Source organism: Takifugu rubripes, chromosome 8 (assembly GCF_901000725.2).
Source record: "Takifugu rubripes chromosome 8, fTakRub1.2, whole genome shotgun sequence".
In the NCBI taxonomy this organism is placed as follows: domain Eukaryota; kingdom Metazoa; phylum Chordata; class Actinopteri; order Tetraodontiformes; family Tetraodontidae; genus Takifugu; species Takifugu rubripes.
The window spans coordinates 2,343,228-2,363,033 of NC_042292.1; the positions used below are offsets into that span (position 1 = coordinate 2,343,228).

At 39.9% G+C, this 19,806-nt stretch overlaps 3 protein-coding genes across 7 annotated transcripts in view; 1 reads left to right on the plus strand and 2 right to left on the minus strand.

Annotated features, from left to right (window-relative positions):
• The window catches only part of raph1b (Ras association (RalGDS/AF-6) and pleckstrin homology domains 1b), a 33,335-nt gene extending 22,446 nt beyond the window's left edge, over positions 1-10,889 (minus strand). Inside the window, exons 1-2 of one of the 3 annotated variants that reach the window (XM_011606091.2) lie at positions 10,615-10,889; positions 424-506 (exon numbers count right to left, since the gene is read on the minus strand). The gene's annotated coding sequence lies outside the window, so the exon portion shown is untranslated. The remainder of the gene's footprint in view (positions 1-423; positions 507-10,614) is intronic. The other 2 variants (XM_011606094.2, XM_011606092.2) reach the window with 2 other exon arrangements.
• On the plus strand, positions 7,859-14,052 carry si:dkey-1h24.6 (CD28 molecule). 2 transcript variants are annotated; one of them, NM_001280079.1, is given in 4 exon segments: positions 7,859-7,943; positions 13,023-13,349; positions 13,428-13,564; positions 13,822-13,941. In NM_001280079.1, coding segments are annotated over 4 exon segments (669 nt in total).
• Positions 14,053-14,341: 289 nt separating this feature from the next.
• fastkd2 (FAST kinase domains 2) lies at positions 14,342-19,368 on the minus strand. Of its 2 annotated transcripts, XM_029839753.1 has the most exons (12): positions 18,708-19,368; positions 18,471-18,603; positions 18,287-18,390; positions 17,841-17,949; positions 17,608-17,731; positions 17,357-17,496; positions 17,054-17,226; positions 16,529-16,692; positions 16,110-16,349; positions 15,661-15,751; positions 15,231-15,342; positions 14,342-15,153 (listed from the first exon to the last, which is right to left on the minus strand). In XM_029839753.1, exons 1-12 carry the CDS (start codon positions 18,749-18,751, stop codon positions 15,046-15,048), a joined length of 1,542 nt encoding a protein of 513 aa, XP_029695613.1. In that variant the 5' UTR covers positions 18,752-19,368; the 3' UTR covers positions 14,342-15,045. The 2 variants fall into 2 exon arrangements, with proteins under 2 accessions (XP_029695613.1, XP_011604392.2); XM_011606090.2 differs by having other exon boundaries at positions 18,471-19,368.
• Positions 19,369-19,806: the final 438 nt, after the last annotated feature.

Genomic DNA, 19,806 nt, shown 5'->3' on the forward strand with positions numbered 1-19,806 from the left:
GGAGCATCCCTTTGCTCCACAACACAGTTCGCCCTCACATGGTTCCACTTTAGTCAGGAATTATCTCCATTGGCAAGGTTGAGTCTCCCCTGACAAAATCCTCAGAGGCTTGACTTTCCTTTCATTTGGCTTTGATTTACAAGGCCTTTCTGACCGCGCGCTCCTTTTACAACAAACACATAGATCCATAGGTCAAGTGCAGATTCCAGTCATTAAAAAATGAGTACAGCAATGACAGCTAAGAACAGGTTCAAGAATAAAGCATGTCAGAAGGTCATAATTGGGTTAGATCAAAAAACCTTAAGTTTTTAAAGCTAAAAAAGGTTCTTTTTGTAGTTAAATTCAAACAATGTTTATATTCTTCCATGCAGAGCAGCACTGGTGGAATTAGCTTAGCTCACTTGGTTTTATAGAACTTCTTACCTTTGAAGTGGTTTTCTTTTCTTCCCAATTAGGTCAGAGATCAGATAAACCAAAACTCCAATTTCAGCCTGGAATATTCTCCCCTAGAAGTTATTAAAAAAAAGAGAATTAGTTCTTGCGATTATTGCTGAAGAATGCAATGTTATATCAGTGCAGACCATCATTAAGTGGAACAACAAAGCTAACGGGATGCCTGCTGCATTGTACAGCGTATTGCAGGCAGCTCATCACAAGAATGCAGGGGATTAACCATATTGTGCACGAGTGTGGAGAGACTTTTATATACAGCCAAAAGTGACAGACAGTCAGAAAGACCCTTACACCAACCTCGGAAAGCAATCAAGCTTTGCATTCCCATCTTTATTAATTCTCCTCACCATTGCCACAAGATTAAAGAGGTGACAGCTGAGTTGAGGGTTTCTCCAGTTGACTACAAAGCATGTCACACTTAAACACTGATAACTCGCTTCATAAGGAGCAAAACCACCACAGGTTTCTCACTTCAAAACACAGTTCGAGCCCAAAATTGCAAGGATCTTTAACTCACTAGTGCCGAGTCATTAAAGTCAAATTCGTATCGGTATGAATACTGAGTCATAGTCTGGTGATACACACAAGTCACAGGTTGTAACTGAGCTGGCAGGAAAACATCAATGACTTGGTCCCATTTATTTTATGAGAGGCAGACACCCAATGGCTAATGCTGAGGAATCTGCTCCCGCTGACCTCAGCTGTACTTCTGCACAGCAACTGTTGAGTCAAAGCATGTAGGCTCTCCCCGTGCATGTGTTTTCACAACTAATAGGCTTCTTGTAACAGGGAGAGCATGTCAGGAGAGAGTGACACTCTGTCATTCGTATGCATGTGTTAAAAACACACAATTGCCTGCTCCGATTACAGAGCTCCGTGACACGCCCCTTCCCATCTCTGTGGTATAATTTGCAAACAGCTAGCGTGTGATAAGAGTCAGTCAACACAAGGTCTTTGAACAGGTGTGGCAGTGACACATGGATGTGTGCAGCTGCAGTGAGCACAGTTGCTCCAGTCATAACAGTGTGGAGGCCAGCAGACAGCTGCTCTGGTGCTGAAAACAAGGGTAGGGCTACAGCACACGCACAGGAAAACATAATAACCTCCTTATGATTGAGTGGCAGAGGCTGAAAAGCAGAAGGCATTACACATGTTCACAGCTTCCTCCTTTCAAATGAGTCTTGAAATAAAAATAAAGAACAGAATAAATATTTAAAAAGGCAACCAAAAGGGTAAAAGGCTGCAAAGATGCCTTTTACCTGGATGTTGAGCTGTCATAAAATAGTAATCATTTTAATCCCGCCATCTAAAACAACAGTGTAGCTACTTTTGTTCAAGACTCAGTGAGTCTTGCAGGATTAAAAAGTGTGAAAAGGTGCGTTTTGTGCCACGGTTTTTTAACGGACGTTTTTATGCGGCCTATTTTGGTGCCCCACTTTTACAACACAGAAGCACAGGCCCCTGTGCAGTGGACACAGGTGTGTCCTTGTCCTCCCACATTTCCTCCTTAAATGCAGTCTATCGCTGGAGCTCATTTCCTGTGAGGCCAGGAAGTGGGTAAGAGGGCATCCTGGGGAAGGCTATGATGTCACGGGAAGACGTGAAAGCCAGGATTGTTGTAGAGGGGAAAACACAGTGTTTGAGTAAGCAGACATTAGCCTGGAATGATACGCGTGAATGAATGTCCAAGCGGTGACTACGACGGCATTAATTGCTCTGTGAAAAGTTCTTTTTGTGGTGGAAATTTTGCACGCCAGGCTTATCATCGTTGGGCTCCATATAGCTACACAATAGACTGGTCTCAACAAGCATCCCAATGGGCATGAATGACATGCAGGCCACATCAACTAGGCAGTTAGGGGGTAGATTATATGAGTATATTCAAGTACACCGGAGTAATGTTACTTAGTGAATAATGGGCCAACTCTGTGTAATCTATCAAATATTTTCAACTCACATTAACACCTGTATAATACAACGCAACCCACTACTGGCAAAAATAAGGAACATATACGGTATACAACAAAACAGATAAAGCTGATTATTAATAATACTACTAGTTCTTTTGTTGCATGACAATATAACTTATCAAATGCCTCTATTCTCACACTTTTACTGAGATTACCTCAAAATTAGTTCAGCTCTTGTGTAAATACTGTAAATACTGTAAGTGTCCATTTTAAAAGTATCAATCAAACTAGCTGACTTGAGTTTAGAAGACGTACTAACAAAACCCAACTACTGTCTAGTGGCAGGTCTCAAGTGACATAAACAATGCATTAAAGCAATTCAAAGCGTTTCCAAAATGACTTGACTCTAAAACAATGGATAACAGACTGATTAACCAGAAATGTTAGCATTTTAATGTGGTTCCTGAGCCATAAGTCTTAGTGGTGACCTGAATGTTCCTGTATAGATACTGAGGTAAACCACAAGTCAACACTGCAGACTGATTGCTCACTTTGGTTTCAAAGCTTAAAAGGATGAATATTGATCAATACATGACCAAAACAAATGTAATATCCATTTGGTCAACAAGTCCAGCTGAAGTGAATCATGTAAGAGTATTATTAGCAAAAACACCCATCTGCGGACTTCATATAATACAGAATGCAAGTTTATCAAAGACTACAGACTTTCTAAATCACATAGCAACCACGACCAAGCATAATCATGCTTTTTCGCCCCCAATGGGACATTTATAAACCAAGTAAAATGCTACTGGTTTGACGGGTCGCTGGACTATACCCAACTGTCAGTGAAGTCTGGTTGAAATTATATGGAGCTGTGTGTCCTCAGCAGGATTCTCCACGGTCCGGGCAGGGAACACTCAACACTGAAGGGGGAAAAAAACCACACATGGTGGGAATTATGGAATAATGCTGTGTCAGGAATGTTCCCACGTCGCCCAGTGGGATCTGATGGAGGTCCCAGTGGCGGCTTGAAGGGGATTGTGTGTAATTTAACACACATACTGGGTTACACGATCACATTTATCTTGCACTTGAGCAGCTCAATACACGGAGGAAAGGAATTGCTCTTGTAACCGGCACATTGTCATTTCAAGAATCACAGCGTGCTAATGAGCTAAATGTTTACATAGATAATCAAATATACTTAGATGGTCATGTTGCCACATGCAGAAGGGGATCTCAATGTATTTAGTAAGAGTATTGTGGAGTTGTCGGTGGAACATATGGGCCCAAAACAATCAGAACCTAAGATCAGCAGAGCAGAGAGATTAGCAAGCTACTCACCCACTGACTTTACCCAGAGATTGAATGAATAGGGGCTTACGCTCACTCGCCGAGCTACCAGAGTATTAGTCAATGAGATTTGGCAAGAGGCAGTCCCACAAGCACACACGCAGTGCTATTTTCTGAGATTAAGCCTGCAGGTTTGAGTGACTGTCAAGAGATTCCCTCCATCATAAAAAAAAAGTGTCAACTGACTCTCACAGTGCCTGGTTTTACGAATATTCTCTGGGATTCTTCCATGCCCTACATAAGGCCTGTCAGTAAAAAAAAAAGATGAAAAATGAGCCTCCAACCATCATGAGACTGTACACTTAAAAGTACAAAAACAGTGCTTGTTTTCCACAATTCCAGAGTACATTTTTACATTTACAAAAAGCCCATAATACATGCATGACATTCACTTTACCAAAGTATCTTCTTTACATAAAATAAGGTCCAGGGCCATTTTGTGGTGCTTACACAAAACTGCAGAGCACTCGCTTCTTCACACATGGAGACCTCGGGAGATGACAGAGAGGAAAATGAATGATGACCTTGGTGTTCCCAACTGTTGTTTTTCACATGACATCAGCTGCACAGAGCAACCGTTTAATGGTTCCCCTAAACATCGCTCCCCTATTCCCACTTAAATCTTTCCTCTGTTTTATCGTTTGCTGTCTTCTGCACAGACGTTTGTCCTCGTCACTCATCCCAGTAGCTAAACTTCATTTTGAAGTCACCAATTTGCATGTTGCGGCTCCTGGTAGGGAAATGTTGTGAACTGGAATGTTATTTTCTGTCAGACATGAACGAGGGTACTTTAATCATCATGGCCAAAAACAAAATTCAAAGACCAAGGGGAAAGCAGGAACCACGGTGCATATTTAATAGCAAAACAAGCCATTCTTGCCACAGCTTTTGCGGTACTAGTCTGATGCTTCAACTAAAAGAAGACTTAAAACTAATTAAACTTAATAATATTAGCAACTAAGCCTGTTTTTGGTACGGGTATGAAGCGTAGCAAAACTTTTCCACAAATTAAGATGACATGATGCATATTTTGAGCTGGAATTTTCCTCGCGTGACAGGGTATTTGACCCAACATCTCAAGCTTAGACTCATGTTTTGTGCACACAAATTTTACAAAATCCAAGTACGGTACTTCTTTAAAAATGCCTACATTCACTTGCGGGAATAATAATCAAACCTGTAGGTAGGTCACTGGATCCAGTGTGTTACTACAAAATAGAGCATGCACTTCACATGGACAGAAGATTCACGTGCCAAAAATAGTTATTTTCTCACCCAGGTGATGTTATGCAAGCAACAAGCTTTTTCCCCAGAGCTTTTACAATGTCAAGGAGGTCTACTCACACTAAAGCATGCCACCCTCCATCAAAAGAAACATCAATTTGACAACATGTAGAGCAAAAACTACCAAACAATTAACAATGCTGCAGATTGACAGTTGAACAGAATTATCACTGAAGATTTTGACGGTTGGTTTGGCTGTCTTTATTCTCATGTTTTGATGTCAGATGCTAGCCTGATGTGGATGGATCTGTTGCCAACCCAGCCTCTGTGCTTTGTTTATTATTTGCTTATCATCACCCGTCACTATTGTGTTTTCCGTGGAAACTATTCTGTATAGTTAAAGCTGACTAGATGTCATATATATATATATATATATATATATATATATATATATATATATATATATATATAATTTTTTTTGTGTGACATCCCTGGCTTTTTCACCCAGCTTGAAGGTATTTTACAAATCCTCAATGGATTGGATTGGAATGCATCATGGAGGGTAGGGAAGCATAAATCAATCTCAATAGAGGCCATCTAAACATTCAGGCATTTTACAGTGAAGCAAGGAAAACATTTACTCTGTCAGTGTATGCGTGTGTGTGTGCACACACATTTTGCATGAGTGTAAGTGCTACCAGATACTGCGAGAAAAGCAAACAAACACACATAAACAAGGAAACACAGGCTGCTGTGATGGCTTCATGAGAACTAGCTGAACTCTGGTCACTGCAGAGAGGAAGCAGGAAGTGGCAGTGTTGGCGTTTCCCTGGGATAATTGCACCATGTGCTGCAAATAAATACATATATAATAAAATGCATTTGAAGATTTAAATTAGCAACTTTTAACAAATTAAAAAACTGAAACAGCACTCTCGCTCCATGGTTTACGTGGCAGCCCATACATTAACCAGTCAATAATGTTCCATTTACCTGAGTCTGTGCAGCCACAGAAGCCAGACAGTAAGCATGCACTAGCTTTCATCCGAGTAAGCACTTTTGTGCGCTCTTGAAACAAGCACTCAAGCTTACTTTTAAATCAATGCATGTCTGTGGAGCCATTTGCCGATGGTTTGGTTTTAAATTCTGTCACTCCATCTGGCGACCTGTCCTACGGCTGCTGCGGTGGACAGTTAACTGGATATTCTGGGTTATGATCCAGACAGGTAGGGTGGAGAAAGACCGTACAACCCAAGTTCCTCCTCTCCTCAGTCTGTAATCCGTTCAATGATATTTTATAGAATTCATTTATGCCCATCTGTTAAAAATAAAATGTCAGATATCGGTTATGGGGACTTTAAAGGCTGAAGGGGAAAGACCATTTGGAATATATCAGGGAGGGGGTCGCTTGTCCTTTTCAAAGACATACCGATTAATAACTGCCTAAGCTGCTTAGAAAAAATGTACAGCAAAAGTAACCAGTAAACAAAAGGGACGGTGAATGAATGAATGAATGAATGAACAATACAACAGATTGGATATGGGCCAAAAAATAGGTCACCTGAGAGTGGTATGGGGCTAAAAACTAACCAAATATGTGATTATGTTGTTCAAGATGTGGACCGATGGTCTATCAATGTCCAAAAAACTAAACCTATACAAAATGGGGCTTTTTTTGGAACTGATGTGATATAATTTCTGGCAACAATTTTCTGAGGGAATACACATCTCTCACCACAAATCGCAGGCACCTGTAGGTTGGTCAGCGGCAACAGCTAAAGCACTATTAGATAGAACACAATGTGTCTGTTTTGGAAGATGAAAGCTGCAGTTATCTTATGTATTATTCGAATTAAGACCGTACTCTGCCTAAAGTAAAAGTAAAGTAAAAGTATCTCAACCATGCTCCAATTAGCTCTTTTTACACCATGCACTTGAACATCTAAGTCTAGTAGTGTGACTTAAATGAAGATTGGAAAACATTTAGTGACCAAGCTATGCAGATATCCAAGTAATCCAAAGACCCAGTTCTTACACCACTGAAACAGAGTTTCAGAGTTTGCTCATCCCAATACTATTAACAAGCCCACTAGAATGACTAATTTTGTGCACTGTCACATTATTTCACCATTAACAAAGTGCTGTCATGTACAAATATAATGTTATAGCAAATTTTACACATTTGCATCTGTTGGTACTATTCTATGTCAATATAAAGTAGGTGCAGAAAAGGATTGTTATTGCAATGTTGTACAGTCTCTGTAAGAGCACATTGTCTAGCATTATTATTATCTATGTTAACAATAGATAAAAGTGGACTTTTTCTTGTAGATCATGAATCCCACCAGCACTAACCTGAGCTAAAAATGCACATATCTGCAATGCTGCAAGAGAAAACCCAGTGGCACAGATATGAAGATTAACAAGGAATAGATGTCCAATTGTGGGTCAATCTCTGTGTAGTACTGCCTGCATGAACAAGGCCCCTAAATGTATCACCCTTAGTGCATGAGTGGGTGCCCTCCTTCTGCCTTGTTCAATCAGCAGTGGAACTGGAGGGTAAAAGCTGAGTTAGAGTTTTAATGCATGTTCAAATCTTACCATGCACCAATGGCAGTACACAGTGAATAAATCAGTTGTCCCAAAATAAGTCTGTATATGAAGTCCAAAAAACAATTCAAACAACACACAGCATGCTACAGTTTATCTCGTTCAGCAGTTTACTGAATATTCAGGTAAAAACAGATTACAAAAGAGTTTATTCCAGATTTTACCAGATTCATGTCCTCAAATTTAATAAAATGAGTAATTGCAAAGCATATCACCACTATTATGGAGAACAGGGTAGCATGATCAGCATGATCATGATTTGAAAGATGATGCCATAAGGTTTGTTCACAGAACAAGTGGTTCACATGTTGGAAGCTAATGAAGCCATCTGGTTATACAGTTTTCGTGATAAGAAGTCTATAGGTGGGTATGAAAATGCCAACAGGAAAAGTGAGTCCCTATAAAGAACGGAAGCTCCAGGTAGACTGGTAAGCCCATTTGTCTTTGTCTCCAAATGGCAGGGGCAGCTGCCACCAAAGGTCAGCTAAATGTTAACAGAACAAGGCTCTTTATTAAGTACAAACCACATGTTGCTCACAAAAGGAAGTATTACATCAAGCTGGATTAACAGACAATTTCTCACTATGATGCCAATTGCAGTTTCTCCTTCAGCTCTTGATCATCAGATGCAAGCTCTGTTGAATCGCCATCCTCCAGCCGTTCTCCTTTACTCAACTGCACCGCCAGCTGTAACATAACCTGGAGAAACTTACACCAAGTGACACCCCCAGACTTCTCTCAACAGTCTTTGTGCAGGGACATTTTATGCCCAAGGACATGGCTGGATAGATGGATGGGTAGAGGTCAGACATGACCCCCACAACTCAAACGGCAGAGCCCGTAAAGTGCTGACAGTTGGAAAGACCAGCATGCAGGACATGTTAACGCTCAAACAAACCGAGAATAGATTTGACATTCGTAGTCTGATCTTGTGAGGATCATTCCAGAAGCCTAAATCATTTCTGACAACTGTCTTCTTATCTTATCGGTGTATAATCAGACTTACAAAAAGAGGGTGGGAGGAGAGCAAATTGCTGCTTTTTTCCTTTAGAGTACACCTAAAGGTCATATTGTATATGCTCTCATGGAATATGCTTAAGAAAAAGTGAGCTAAAAGTACTTTTAAACCAAATCATTGACATAACACGTCCTCATCAATATTCTTAGTGTCTGACCCTTTTCCGGAATGTCTGCCCGCATCGACATTGTAACTGTTAACAAACCAATAGAAATTTGGTTTGTAAAAATGTAATATGTTTAACATAGCACTGTGGGCCCTTGAGTAAGGATATTTTAATCCCCTGTATGTGTTGCACACTTATAAAGCTCAATGTTGAAAAGTAAAGCATAGTAGAATATCCAATGACACGGGTACAGGCATGTGTTAATGACTATATTACGAAATCTGAGAACTTAAGTTGTTTTGGGAGAATATGACTGCAAGAACACCTCAAACCTGAAAAACATGAGCAAATATTTTCAACCCATCCACTTTTCCTACCCAAATAATAATTAAACTCTTACTCATCCATGATAGGAAATGTCACAGTCCAGGGACAGCCAAAACAGAAAAGGTCAGATTAAGACTAAATTATACTGTGTTTTCTACAACAAGACACTCCGCTCCGAGTTACAAAAGGAATAAACAGTAAAGAATTCTGAATCTAATCATTTTTTGAATCACCAGGATTTCAAACATTGACCTGAGGGGGTGAAACCCAAGTATATAGGTTGCACTTGTATGTATACCTAGAATGTATGATTTAAGTTTAGCAATATGTGAATGCAAATCAAGCATGTGTTAAGGGCAGACGTAGCCTATTATACTGACACTGTGTGGAATAAAGCCAAGTAGCTTTGTGGCTTATTTAACGGCAAATGCACTTTGTTTTGTGTGTTTAGCCCAGAGACAGTTACCTTGCATGGACTTGGTAATGTACTGTAAATAAGACAGGTACACAAAGAAAGGGGACGTGTTCTGGATGAGACCATATGGTGGCGGCACACACAGTGGCAAAATTATATTTTAGACCCCAGGGGTCATTATCTCATTAGTCTTAATAAAACCACACTGGGATGGTAAAACACACAACGAGCAATAGATTGGTGATAGCTTCGGCCAGTAATTTAGAACCCTAACCGGGCTAAACATCGCCAAAAATGGTTCCGATCATTAACTTTTCCGCCAGGTAGAAACTACATAGACGGACACACGTTGCTCTGTCTGTCGTTCATAACGTAGTTTATAAAAGTAAAAGAGAAAGCTAGCATTAATTAGCCACCGGTCAAACAATCCCCTGCCCAGCGGCGTCATCCAACAAAGGGTATTTAAACCAGCCGCATTACAGGGGGCAGCTTATAATGACTTTAGCCCAATCAGGCTTGTATACTTTATGACTTGAACTTGAACTGCCTCGGTGAAATAGAATTTCCTATCAAAAAATGTAACCCGTCAGGGAATAAATTAATGAACACCAACGCAACAAACCATCGGCCATTACTCAGAGCAGATAGCCTTCCCCGGCTAAACAGGGTGGAGACTACAGCTCTCCGTTCAATTAGGAGCCAGGGAGGAGAATTGTGTTTTAAGCACCTTCAGCCGGCTTTGCTTTGGCAGCAAGGCGAATAAATGCAACACAACAATGGGCTCATGTTCAGTGGCTTCTCCCAGAGAAGCTGCGGCTCTTTTCCAAGTAGGCGCAAACGCAGCACGCCCTTTCTCCCAAAAGAATGGGATTGATCATTGACCGCATCGGAGGCACACAAACCCAGATTACACCAGCCTGCCACAACAAACACGTTGAAGGCATAACTCATCGAGAGCAGTCTTTTTAAAAAAAATATATACATGTATATGAATGCACAATGCGGGTTTAAAAGTATTGCCAAAAAGGCACCCTATGGACACTACTCGTCATAGGACAATCTGCCAGTGCTGGGCGTTTGGGAATGGACATCTCATTAGAACGTTCATAATTAGTTATGCACAATTATTCAAGGAAAATGTAATGAATGGTGTATTGAAAAAACACACACGAATAGTAAATAAAATCCTACTCACATACAAATTGGATCCACAAAGGGACTCCTCTTCTCTCCTATGGTCTACAAAGGCAAATATGCCTGCCTCGTGGAGAAGAGGGAGGAATTGCCGGTGGGATGAAACTTCAGGTTTTTTTTTTAGTAAATTACTGCTAAACACCTCCCGTTTTCGTCATGTTTTCACACGCTGCTCGGTCTACATATACCTTATGTTTCCCTTTCTCATTCTTCTCTGTCGCTGTGTCTACCTCCCTCTCCCGGACCTACTGGGGGAGACACGCCGCTCGTCTCCGTCGTTTCCTGTCCAGCCCTGATCCTGGCGATGCCTTCACGGCCGTCGAAATTAGCAGAATATAGGTACTTGATTGAGAATATGTCGCCTGTCTTTAATTGATTTGTGACAATGTGACAAAGTGACAAGAACACACGTACAACATATAGAATATAACTTTTTTTAAGGTTAGAAAAATTTGAGCGCAACCATAGAAGCAGCAGCATGAGAATTTGCTTCGTTGTAGATCTCAAACGTCAGACTCCCGGTGAAACGTGAATGCATCGTCAGTATTCGGGGATCAATTAAATATAAACAAACACCCGTATTTTATGATTGCCACTATTATTAGTGGTGTTATAAATAAGACCACCACCACTAACCCCAACCCCAACCCCAACCGCAACAACAACAATAATGATGATGATAATACTACTAATAATAATAATGGGTTTTTGCTGGTAGTATCTCCAAAGCCACCGCCAAATAGTGCTTTGTTCCACATTAACTATTATTACACCCCATTATTGTGATGCATGTGGTCACATTACTCTAACAAGAAACAAATTCCAGTAGGTTACGAAGGGATATCAATACATTTTCAAGAGCTACGATAACACACACACACACACACACACACACACACACTCTCTCTCTCACTTTTAACTGCCTTGATTACATTTAGGAATATTTTCGACGTTTTGTCGCCACCTAGTGTATAAAGTGTTTTTCACCTTACCTTCAGCTGAAAAACTTTTAACCAACATATTATCGTTGAATTCAAAGCTGAATAAATATTACAACGGTGGCAGTGTACAAAATTTAACGTGAACCTTAGGCAATACAAGCAGTGTTATCTCTCAATGATGGATAGCACTTTGTCTTATACTCAAAAGAAACTGAAAGCCACATTTATTTTAAGTCATTTCCAGTAAGTGTTTTTCTGTGTAATCCGCTTATTTTTTTTCTTTCTGATTCAGTAAACATTTTCACATTATTTCAATGCACTTTAGACTCACTCCATTGGATTAAGCCTCCTTTTTTGTGTTTGGATTCTGACAATTCTAAATTTACAGTTTAATCTTCAGCACAGCAGACTACACTAGGTACCCCAAGAACAAGTGGAAGACAGAGTGAAACAACGGAGGAGTGGTTTCTGACACAGGATGTTTTCCTTGAAGTGAAGCGGAGGTTCATGGGAGTTCTTCAGATAGACGATAGACAATAATTACAGGATGTGTTGTGCTTGGTAGTTCACATTTCTGATTGAATGCTTTCTGTTGTTGCAAGATTGAGATTGAGACTGAAGCTGTAAGTAATTATAAAAAGCCTCTGTCTGCTTATGGTGCACAAGATGAGTGCTTGGTGGGGGTTTGTGTTCCTTGTGGGTTGCAAGATACTTCAAACCTCTCAGCACACCTGCAGTGGTGAGTACTGAAAAATAAAAGCTCTGTTAATAACATTTGGCTATTAGTTAAAGAAAGTGTGTATTATTTAGTTAACTACAGTTTATCAAGTGTGCATGTGGTTATAGCAGGAAGAGATAGATTAATTCTGAGTTGTTAGCAAAACTGCAAGATTGGAAGAAACACTAAGACTGACAGGAATGATCCCCAAATATCATAATTATAACTATAATTATAATTATTCCTCTGTCCTCTGTGGAAAAGCATGATTTTACAGAAATCAGTAAATGTAAAAAAAAACATACAGAATTTTATTTTTACTAATGCATGTGGTTTTGGGAACTTTTTATAACTTTAATAGTATTAGATTTGATCCCCTAGCAGTTCATTATCACAGTCATTGAACCTGGAGTTGCTTTAAAACTTGCTTGTTGCAAATCATGCTTGTCAATAAATGACCTAAATGTTAAAGTTTTTACAGTAAGCAGAGTGATTTCCAGTGGTGAAATTGAGTCATTCTGTGGCTGCTTTGGTGGCAAATGCATGTTTTTAAAGACGTCATTCTGATTGGATGTGCAGATATTGAGTAATTTTCATATAGGAGTGGGTGGGTTTTGCTGAGAAATGACTAAATCTGAGCCGTTAGCCGGTGGCACAAAAACATTTTTCCTTTGCCAGCAATCATGTCAAGCGGTGCCATTTTTAAGAGCCTCGTTTCACAACCACTTATTATCACTCTTTTCCCTGCAGACAGGTTGAACACTGTCTGTGTGCCCGTTGGTGGCAACGTGAATGTCCCCTGTCCAAATTCTTCTGCCGAAGACATCAAATTCAGCCTTTTCAAGGATGGAGAATGTGTTCATCACCACACGCAGATCAGTGGGGCTACTACCCCAAACCAAAACACAAGTACCAACCCAGTGGGTGTGGAATACCCCAGTGCAAACTCACCCAACTTCACCATCACAGGGGTCAACGCCAGCAGTCACGGCATCTACACATGTGAGGTCACTGAAATGTTTCCTCCACCTCTGATGACACTTTACAGTGATTTAAGAATCCTGGTGCTCATAGAAGGTAAATATCCCTCAGTAATTTTGTGCATATACTGTATATTCAAGCTGATCTAATGCTTCCTCCATGTTTCTGTTGTAGGACACCAATGCAGTGCCAAGGACAAGAACCCAACGATAAGGGAAAATCAAACCTGTGGTTGTGGCTGGATGTGGATTTTTGCACTGGTGATAGGCAGTTATAGTGTCACTGTCACCATTGGTGCAATCATCATCTGGGTATGTTACTGGAAACATTGAAATATTACAGTAAGAGTCCATCTAAGGCACAATACGAGGGCTTTGCACCTTTGACATATGTATCCGTATGAGGTCTTTTGGAAACGCACCCTAGGGGACACCTTGTTGCATTTTATTGGAGGTGAATTGTTCACAGTTCATTTGAGAAGGGCTGTGTCTACGTGTGTATGAATTATCCTTCATGCATAAAGGCTTCAGCTCGTCCAACTTTTACTCACAGGCTTTATGTCTTCCAGGTCAAGTGGAGGAGAGAAGATTCCCAGTCTGACTACATCAACACCATTTCCAAAACAACCCGCTACAACAAAAGAAAGCTTCACATACCGACAATGCATTACTTCTATGCCCCAAATTGATTCTGGGCCAACAATTCCTCAGTTTAACACAGCACAGCAGCATTTTTACCTACTACTAAATGTATACGCAGCAAAAGCAGCATGTATAATACAGCTTGTCCAACCCCAGTGGTTTTGCCTTTGTTCATATTGCTTTACACACTACTATTATCACTCTCACACACTCATAGACAGCCCCCTGTGGCTGAAAGTATGGGGGTTACCTGAGGAAATGTAACCACAATATTAGAACATTTGACAAACACAGGCATCAACATTCCAAAAGCCACAATTGTAAAGGGTAACCATTATTTGTCAACCTCGGACCAAAGCTATAAAGTTATATAGGCAAAAAAGAAAGCTTGTGGTACTTTAACCTTAAACTATGCCATTTGAAGAAAAGTAAAATAAATATATTAAACCTGGTGACAGAAGTCTTTAAACATTTAATTCTTTGCTGTAGTCAAACAAAATGAACTTTGAAAGGAAAAATCAGATAATCGCACAGGTGTGAGGTGAGGAAATGACTCATGAAATGACTGCACAAACGTGAATTATAGACCTGGGTAAAATGTTCCAACATTCTAACAACATGCTAACATTCTTTTTCCCCCTTTACTCATCAAATTTTTGTTGTTGTCACATTATGAATATCTAGTCATTCCACTGCATGTGCACATTTCTACGAACTCAAGATATAAACCCCGAGGTTAAAGGAAAAAAAAAACAAGGCTCTGCTGTATTTCCTGTTCTCTCTCTTTGGTGCTTTCTGCAGTTGTGGTTGTTTCACAATGAGTGTCTGAGTTCACCTTGCGGTGAAGCATGCGGTAGTTTTACTGGTGTATTCAGAGACGGGATGGGATTAATCACCAGCAAACATATGCATCAGCAAAACTGACATATTGTTGCCATTACCTTTTTAAGACTGACAAATAACCCTCAAAATGCTTAACATAACAAAAAATCTTCCTCACACCCTTCTCGTAAAAGCTTGCACACTTTTAACCAAAAATGTTCAGTGTTTAATTTACAGCACACACCAGGTCTATTTACATGCTAGCAAGAGCGTGTGTTAATAATTTAGACCGCTGACACAAGATTCAGTATCCATCCAACTGCCCACCGTCACTCTGTGAGGGATTCTTCTGGCCTGCGGGACTCTGGGAAAATGCAGGTCCTCAGAAAGTCCAGCCTGTGTTGCTCAGACATCGACTCTAACTCCTGATCCATCATCTGCGATATAGGAGACATGATGATGATTCAGTGAACTATGTATTCTTAAAAAAGATGAACATTTGTGTGAGTCTCACCAGGACACAATCATAGCCCAGAATTTTCAAATGGCGAATCATGACAGCGAGGGGCCCTCGAGGTCTGGACGTGCCGTAACAGCAGGCGTTTGAGGAGGAAATTAGAGCAATTCTGGAAAATGGAAAGAAAATAATTATTATTTTTGTTGTTTTTTTTACATTGGAGGAACCAAAATATGAACCAAAATATATTTACTTAGATTGACTTTGCTAAACTGATCTGGTATTAGAGAATTGATATGTTGCTTTCAAGGATTTAGAGCTTTGTGCATTAACAGAAAAAAAATGGTTTGCGTTAACATATGAAATTGTGTTAGCATCAAAATACACTGACGATACAGAGGCATCCGCTCCCCCTTTTATACATGGCTAAATATGACACAAGCGTATTTACCATCTTGCTACATCCGTAGTTCAACTAGAAAGCTACCTTTGACTGCTTGCTGCTGGAGAAAGCTCATCTCCAGCACTCGAATCATGTGCAGAGCTTTGGCTCAGTGAAGGTTTGATTATCACAGCATCTGTAAATAGATGCAAACATAAGTTCATGCAGTTTCAACTTTGAGATGTTTTCACACTGGATGGTGTGTGAAGCCGGGCCAATTAGATGTCAGATTGTCAAATAGTCATGTTGCGATGCTCCTGATGTGACACATGCGAAGGCTATAATTGGTTTTAGCTAACACTTTGGGCAGAAATTTATACAATATTTTCCGCAGGAGTGATTTTGAGCGTGCAAAAATCAACTCTTGAATGTCTGCGGAGGAGCACCCACATACACAATGAATGGCTTCTGTCAGCTGCACTGTGCACAGTCATTGTGAAAACAGCTGGAAACTTCATATTAATACATGCTTACTGTTGGAAATCTTACTTTACCTATGAGGTAAAAGTTCTCCACCAGTAGCATTTCCTGTAGAATTGCATTTTCCTGCTCTTCTAATAAGCTCTTCAGGCTGTGGGACAGCCATGGCTTGACTGATGGTTCACATCTGGAGGTTGTTTCACCCAGCAGAAATGAAGGAAGAATCAAGGGCACAGGAAGTGCAGGAGCGTCCAGCCGGAGGCACAAGTCCACTGTCCGCAACATGTTTTCCTGATTTTGGAAAATTCGGGGAGCTAATAAAAACAAGAATTTCAGATACGTCACATATAAATCTTGACAAGGAAACAAGTATAAGTCCAAGCACTTGTACATACAACTAAACAAAATGGGGTTGTGAATTTAAATCATTATTAATGTCGTTGTCAGCACTTATGAACAGCATTTGAGAAAATTGTGAATACCTGTGACTCACCTGTAGCCTTTAACTGATTTATGCTATCTTCATTCATAAGTTGCTGAAGTGGAGCAGAAGGGAAGCATCCAAGAACACTCAGGTAATAAACTGACCTCAGTAGCTCAAATGTGGGTATCATGGGCAGATAAGAGCAAAGGGCCTGTGTAACACCATCTAAAAAACTACAATGCAGATGGAAAACAAAAATGATATATTCAAATAAAATAATATATTGAAATTGAACAATATCTCTGATAAATTTGGCTCTTTTCAATCTGTTGCTCGCCAAATGCTGAATTTTAAATATAAATCTGACAAAATCATTGTCCTACCATCCTATAACTATAGTACTTCTCTGAAGACAACAACATTAGGTTCAAATACACATTATTTTGCTTTAAAAGCTCAGCACCAACAGACTAAATAAGATCTTTGAGGAGCCATCTCAAAGAGAAAGCTTTAATAAATATCAGAAAGTGAAATTCAAATAAGCGCAGTGACCGCACCTTTAGTTAATGAGAATATTTGCAAGTGAGGACTTACAGTTGTCTTTGGTGTTTCAGATCATAGTTGAGGGATGAGTACACCTTGAGGACACAGAGAATGTCTTTCAGGGTCAGTGCACCTGGGTTGCCAATGATCTTCTCAGTCAATGCCTTCATTAAAGCGTCGGGACAGAAAGCGAGGCTTTCAAATGCAGACAGAAGAAGGAGCAACTAAAGGAAGTGAACATACCAACAGTCAGATGATGCACCCATAGTCTGGCACCATTCTTGCTTTCCCACAGCCGTTTCCTGTATGTGACATGTATCTAGCTTATGCAAACCTTGAAAACTGCTATTATACCTGTTTATTGGTCCATACATCTATTAAAGAGGCAACATAATCTGAGATGCCATTCAGCAGGTCCAAGTCTCTATAGTACAGCTCCCTGCAGGACAGTAAAACTGGTAACAATCTGTTGAAGGGGATTCCATGAAGATTTTCTAAAAACAAATCAAATGTGAGGATTGTAAAGAAGATTGTAAAGTCAAGAAATTGTGATCGTGTACATATGTACATAAAGGATTTTTTTGTATAACAATTAAATAAATTACCTATCATTTTTTTACTGCAAATATCCAACAGTGGTTTGGAGTAAAAGCCCATTGTGGCCATAGTAGAGATCATGTACTGAGTATTGGGGAGGGTGAACTGGTCAGTCATTGATAAAACCTTTACCTGGACAGTACATGGGGGACAGATAAGTTTTGGCCGCGGCCCAAAAGAAAATACAATGAAAATACTGTGAAGGATATGAACAAATATTGTGTTAAAACCAGGATTAAACCTCCAGTTTGCGTTTGAGGTCTAACGGTGTATCTTTTCCCAACACGCGCATCATGGTCTGGAGGGCCAAGACACTTTTGATCTCAGGAAGACGCATCTCAACCATCATCCTAGAGAACAAGAAAATCAAAAATAGTACACAAAACTGTACAATGATGCTTTGATATCGGGACAAATACAATAGAGCTTATTAAATTTAATCCAGTAAAGGCTTCATTTTTTGTTTTTTCTTTTATCTAGGCTAAAAATAGTTTTACTTAGATCCAGTGGTGCAAGTAAAAAGTTCTCAAACAATGGATCATCAACAGTCTTCAAATGTCATGTTTTCAAAATCCTAATTCTGCTCTTTTTTCCCCAATTCTTTTGGTGGCATCAAACTACAAGTTTCAAACATTGATATTTACTATCATATTGTGATTTGAATATTGCTCAAAGACGTGTGTCAACCTCATGCCTTCTTTCAGTGCAGCAACATTGGCATTCTCCTCCATATGTACCAGGCAAGAGGCTAATATTGACAGGCCCTTCTCATCAAAGTCATTCAGTTTCTCCTGTTAAAATAATGCACATTACATAAAAAAGAGCAAAAATCAAAGATCATATCAAGTTCCACTTTTATTCTACTGCCTACCTGACAATGTCGAAGGAAAGTTTGCACCACGCGACTTCTTTGTGGGACTCCGAGATTGACCATAGATAAAAGGGAATAAGCGATAGCCTCGGTGTTTAAGTGTCCCACAGCCTTTATCGAGCTCTGCAACAGTCTGTCAAATGCAGGATGATTAAACATCAACTGCAGCTCATAGCGTCTCTGGTCCTCTGACATCTTCTTTGTGGTGAACCACATTTGGGTCAGACAGTTGCTGACCTGTCGTGGTGTAGGGGCATATTTACAGGTGAGGTCCAACACATCTGATGGGGAGCCGCAGTGTTTCAGCTGTTTCAAGAATGGGGAAATTCTCCGACTTTGCACTGATGCTGTCTGATATGTTTGGACTACAGAAGGCAGTTGATGTCCCTCGTCTTCTTCTTCTAAATCAATGCTAGGAATCCTATCCTCTGAGAAAAACCTCGTAGAACTCGCAAGTCTTCCCACAGTAGGAAGCTTTTTGTTGAAATTATGTGTGAGCCATTGACTTCGGAAAGATGCGTATTTACTCCAATTTATTACCGTGAAACCCCACTGTTTTGAAATAGACCTGCGGATAAACAACCGCAGATCCCGACTCAAAACTCTCTGTGTCACCAAGTAAAACATAGTTCTGTAATAAGATAATGATCCCTATATTTTTTCTAAAAGGAAGGCCAACACATTTGGAAGTGCAAAGCTCGCTTACATTAGCTAATATATGCGCTCTTCCTGAGTTTTACAAGGTAAAAATAAACCTGCCCTGTCTTGATTTGATAGTCACACTGTCGGCAAATATCTAGCATTAGATAACCCGGGTGCCTTAAAAGAAAGTAGTCTTTACATGCGCGTTGACATTCTCACGCATTCAAGCTGTGTGCGCCGCCATGTTTGGTCCCACTGTCAAATTGGTTCGGTAGGAAACATGTTCTAAGATTTGCTCCAACGGAGAAGAAAGTTTCCGCGGGTTGTGTCAAAACGATGAAGTCGATATGTTTGGTCGTTTTTGTTGTATGTGATAACAGAATATTATTTTAATTTAATTTTCCGTCAGAAGTTCGTGTTCAAGCTATCATTGATTGTCTTTGCGGATCCATACTGAAGCCACAAAACCTTTCATGAAAATCCATCGCTGTAAAACCTGTAATAAACAATTATCATTTATTTCTTTTTTGTTGAGACTCCGACGACAAAAGGATCCAACAGTATTAAAAAAAAACATTTATCAAAGATTAACAAGGAGTTGTATTTACATCCAACGGCGTCACAACAGATTTTATTTTTCCAAAAGACTGCTTATATTGTTAATGCTATGTCACAAATTTCTTTGATCAGATTA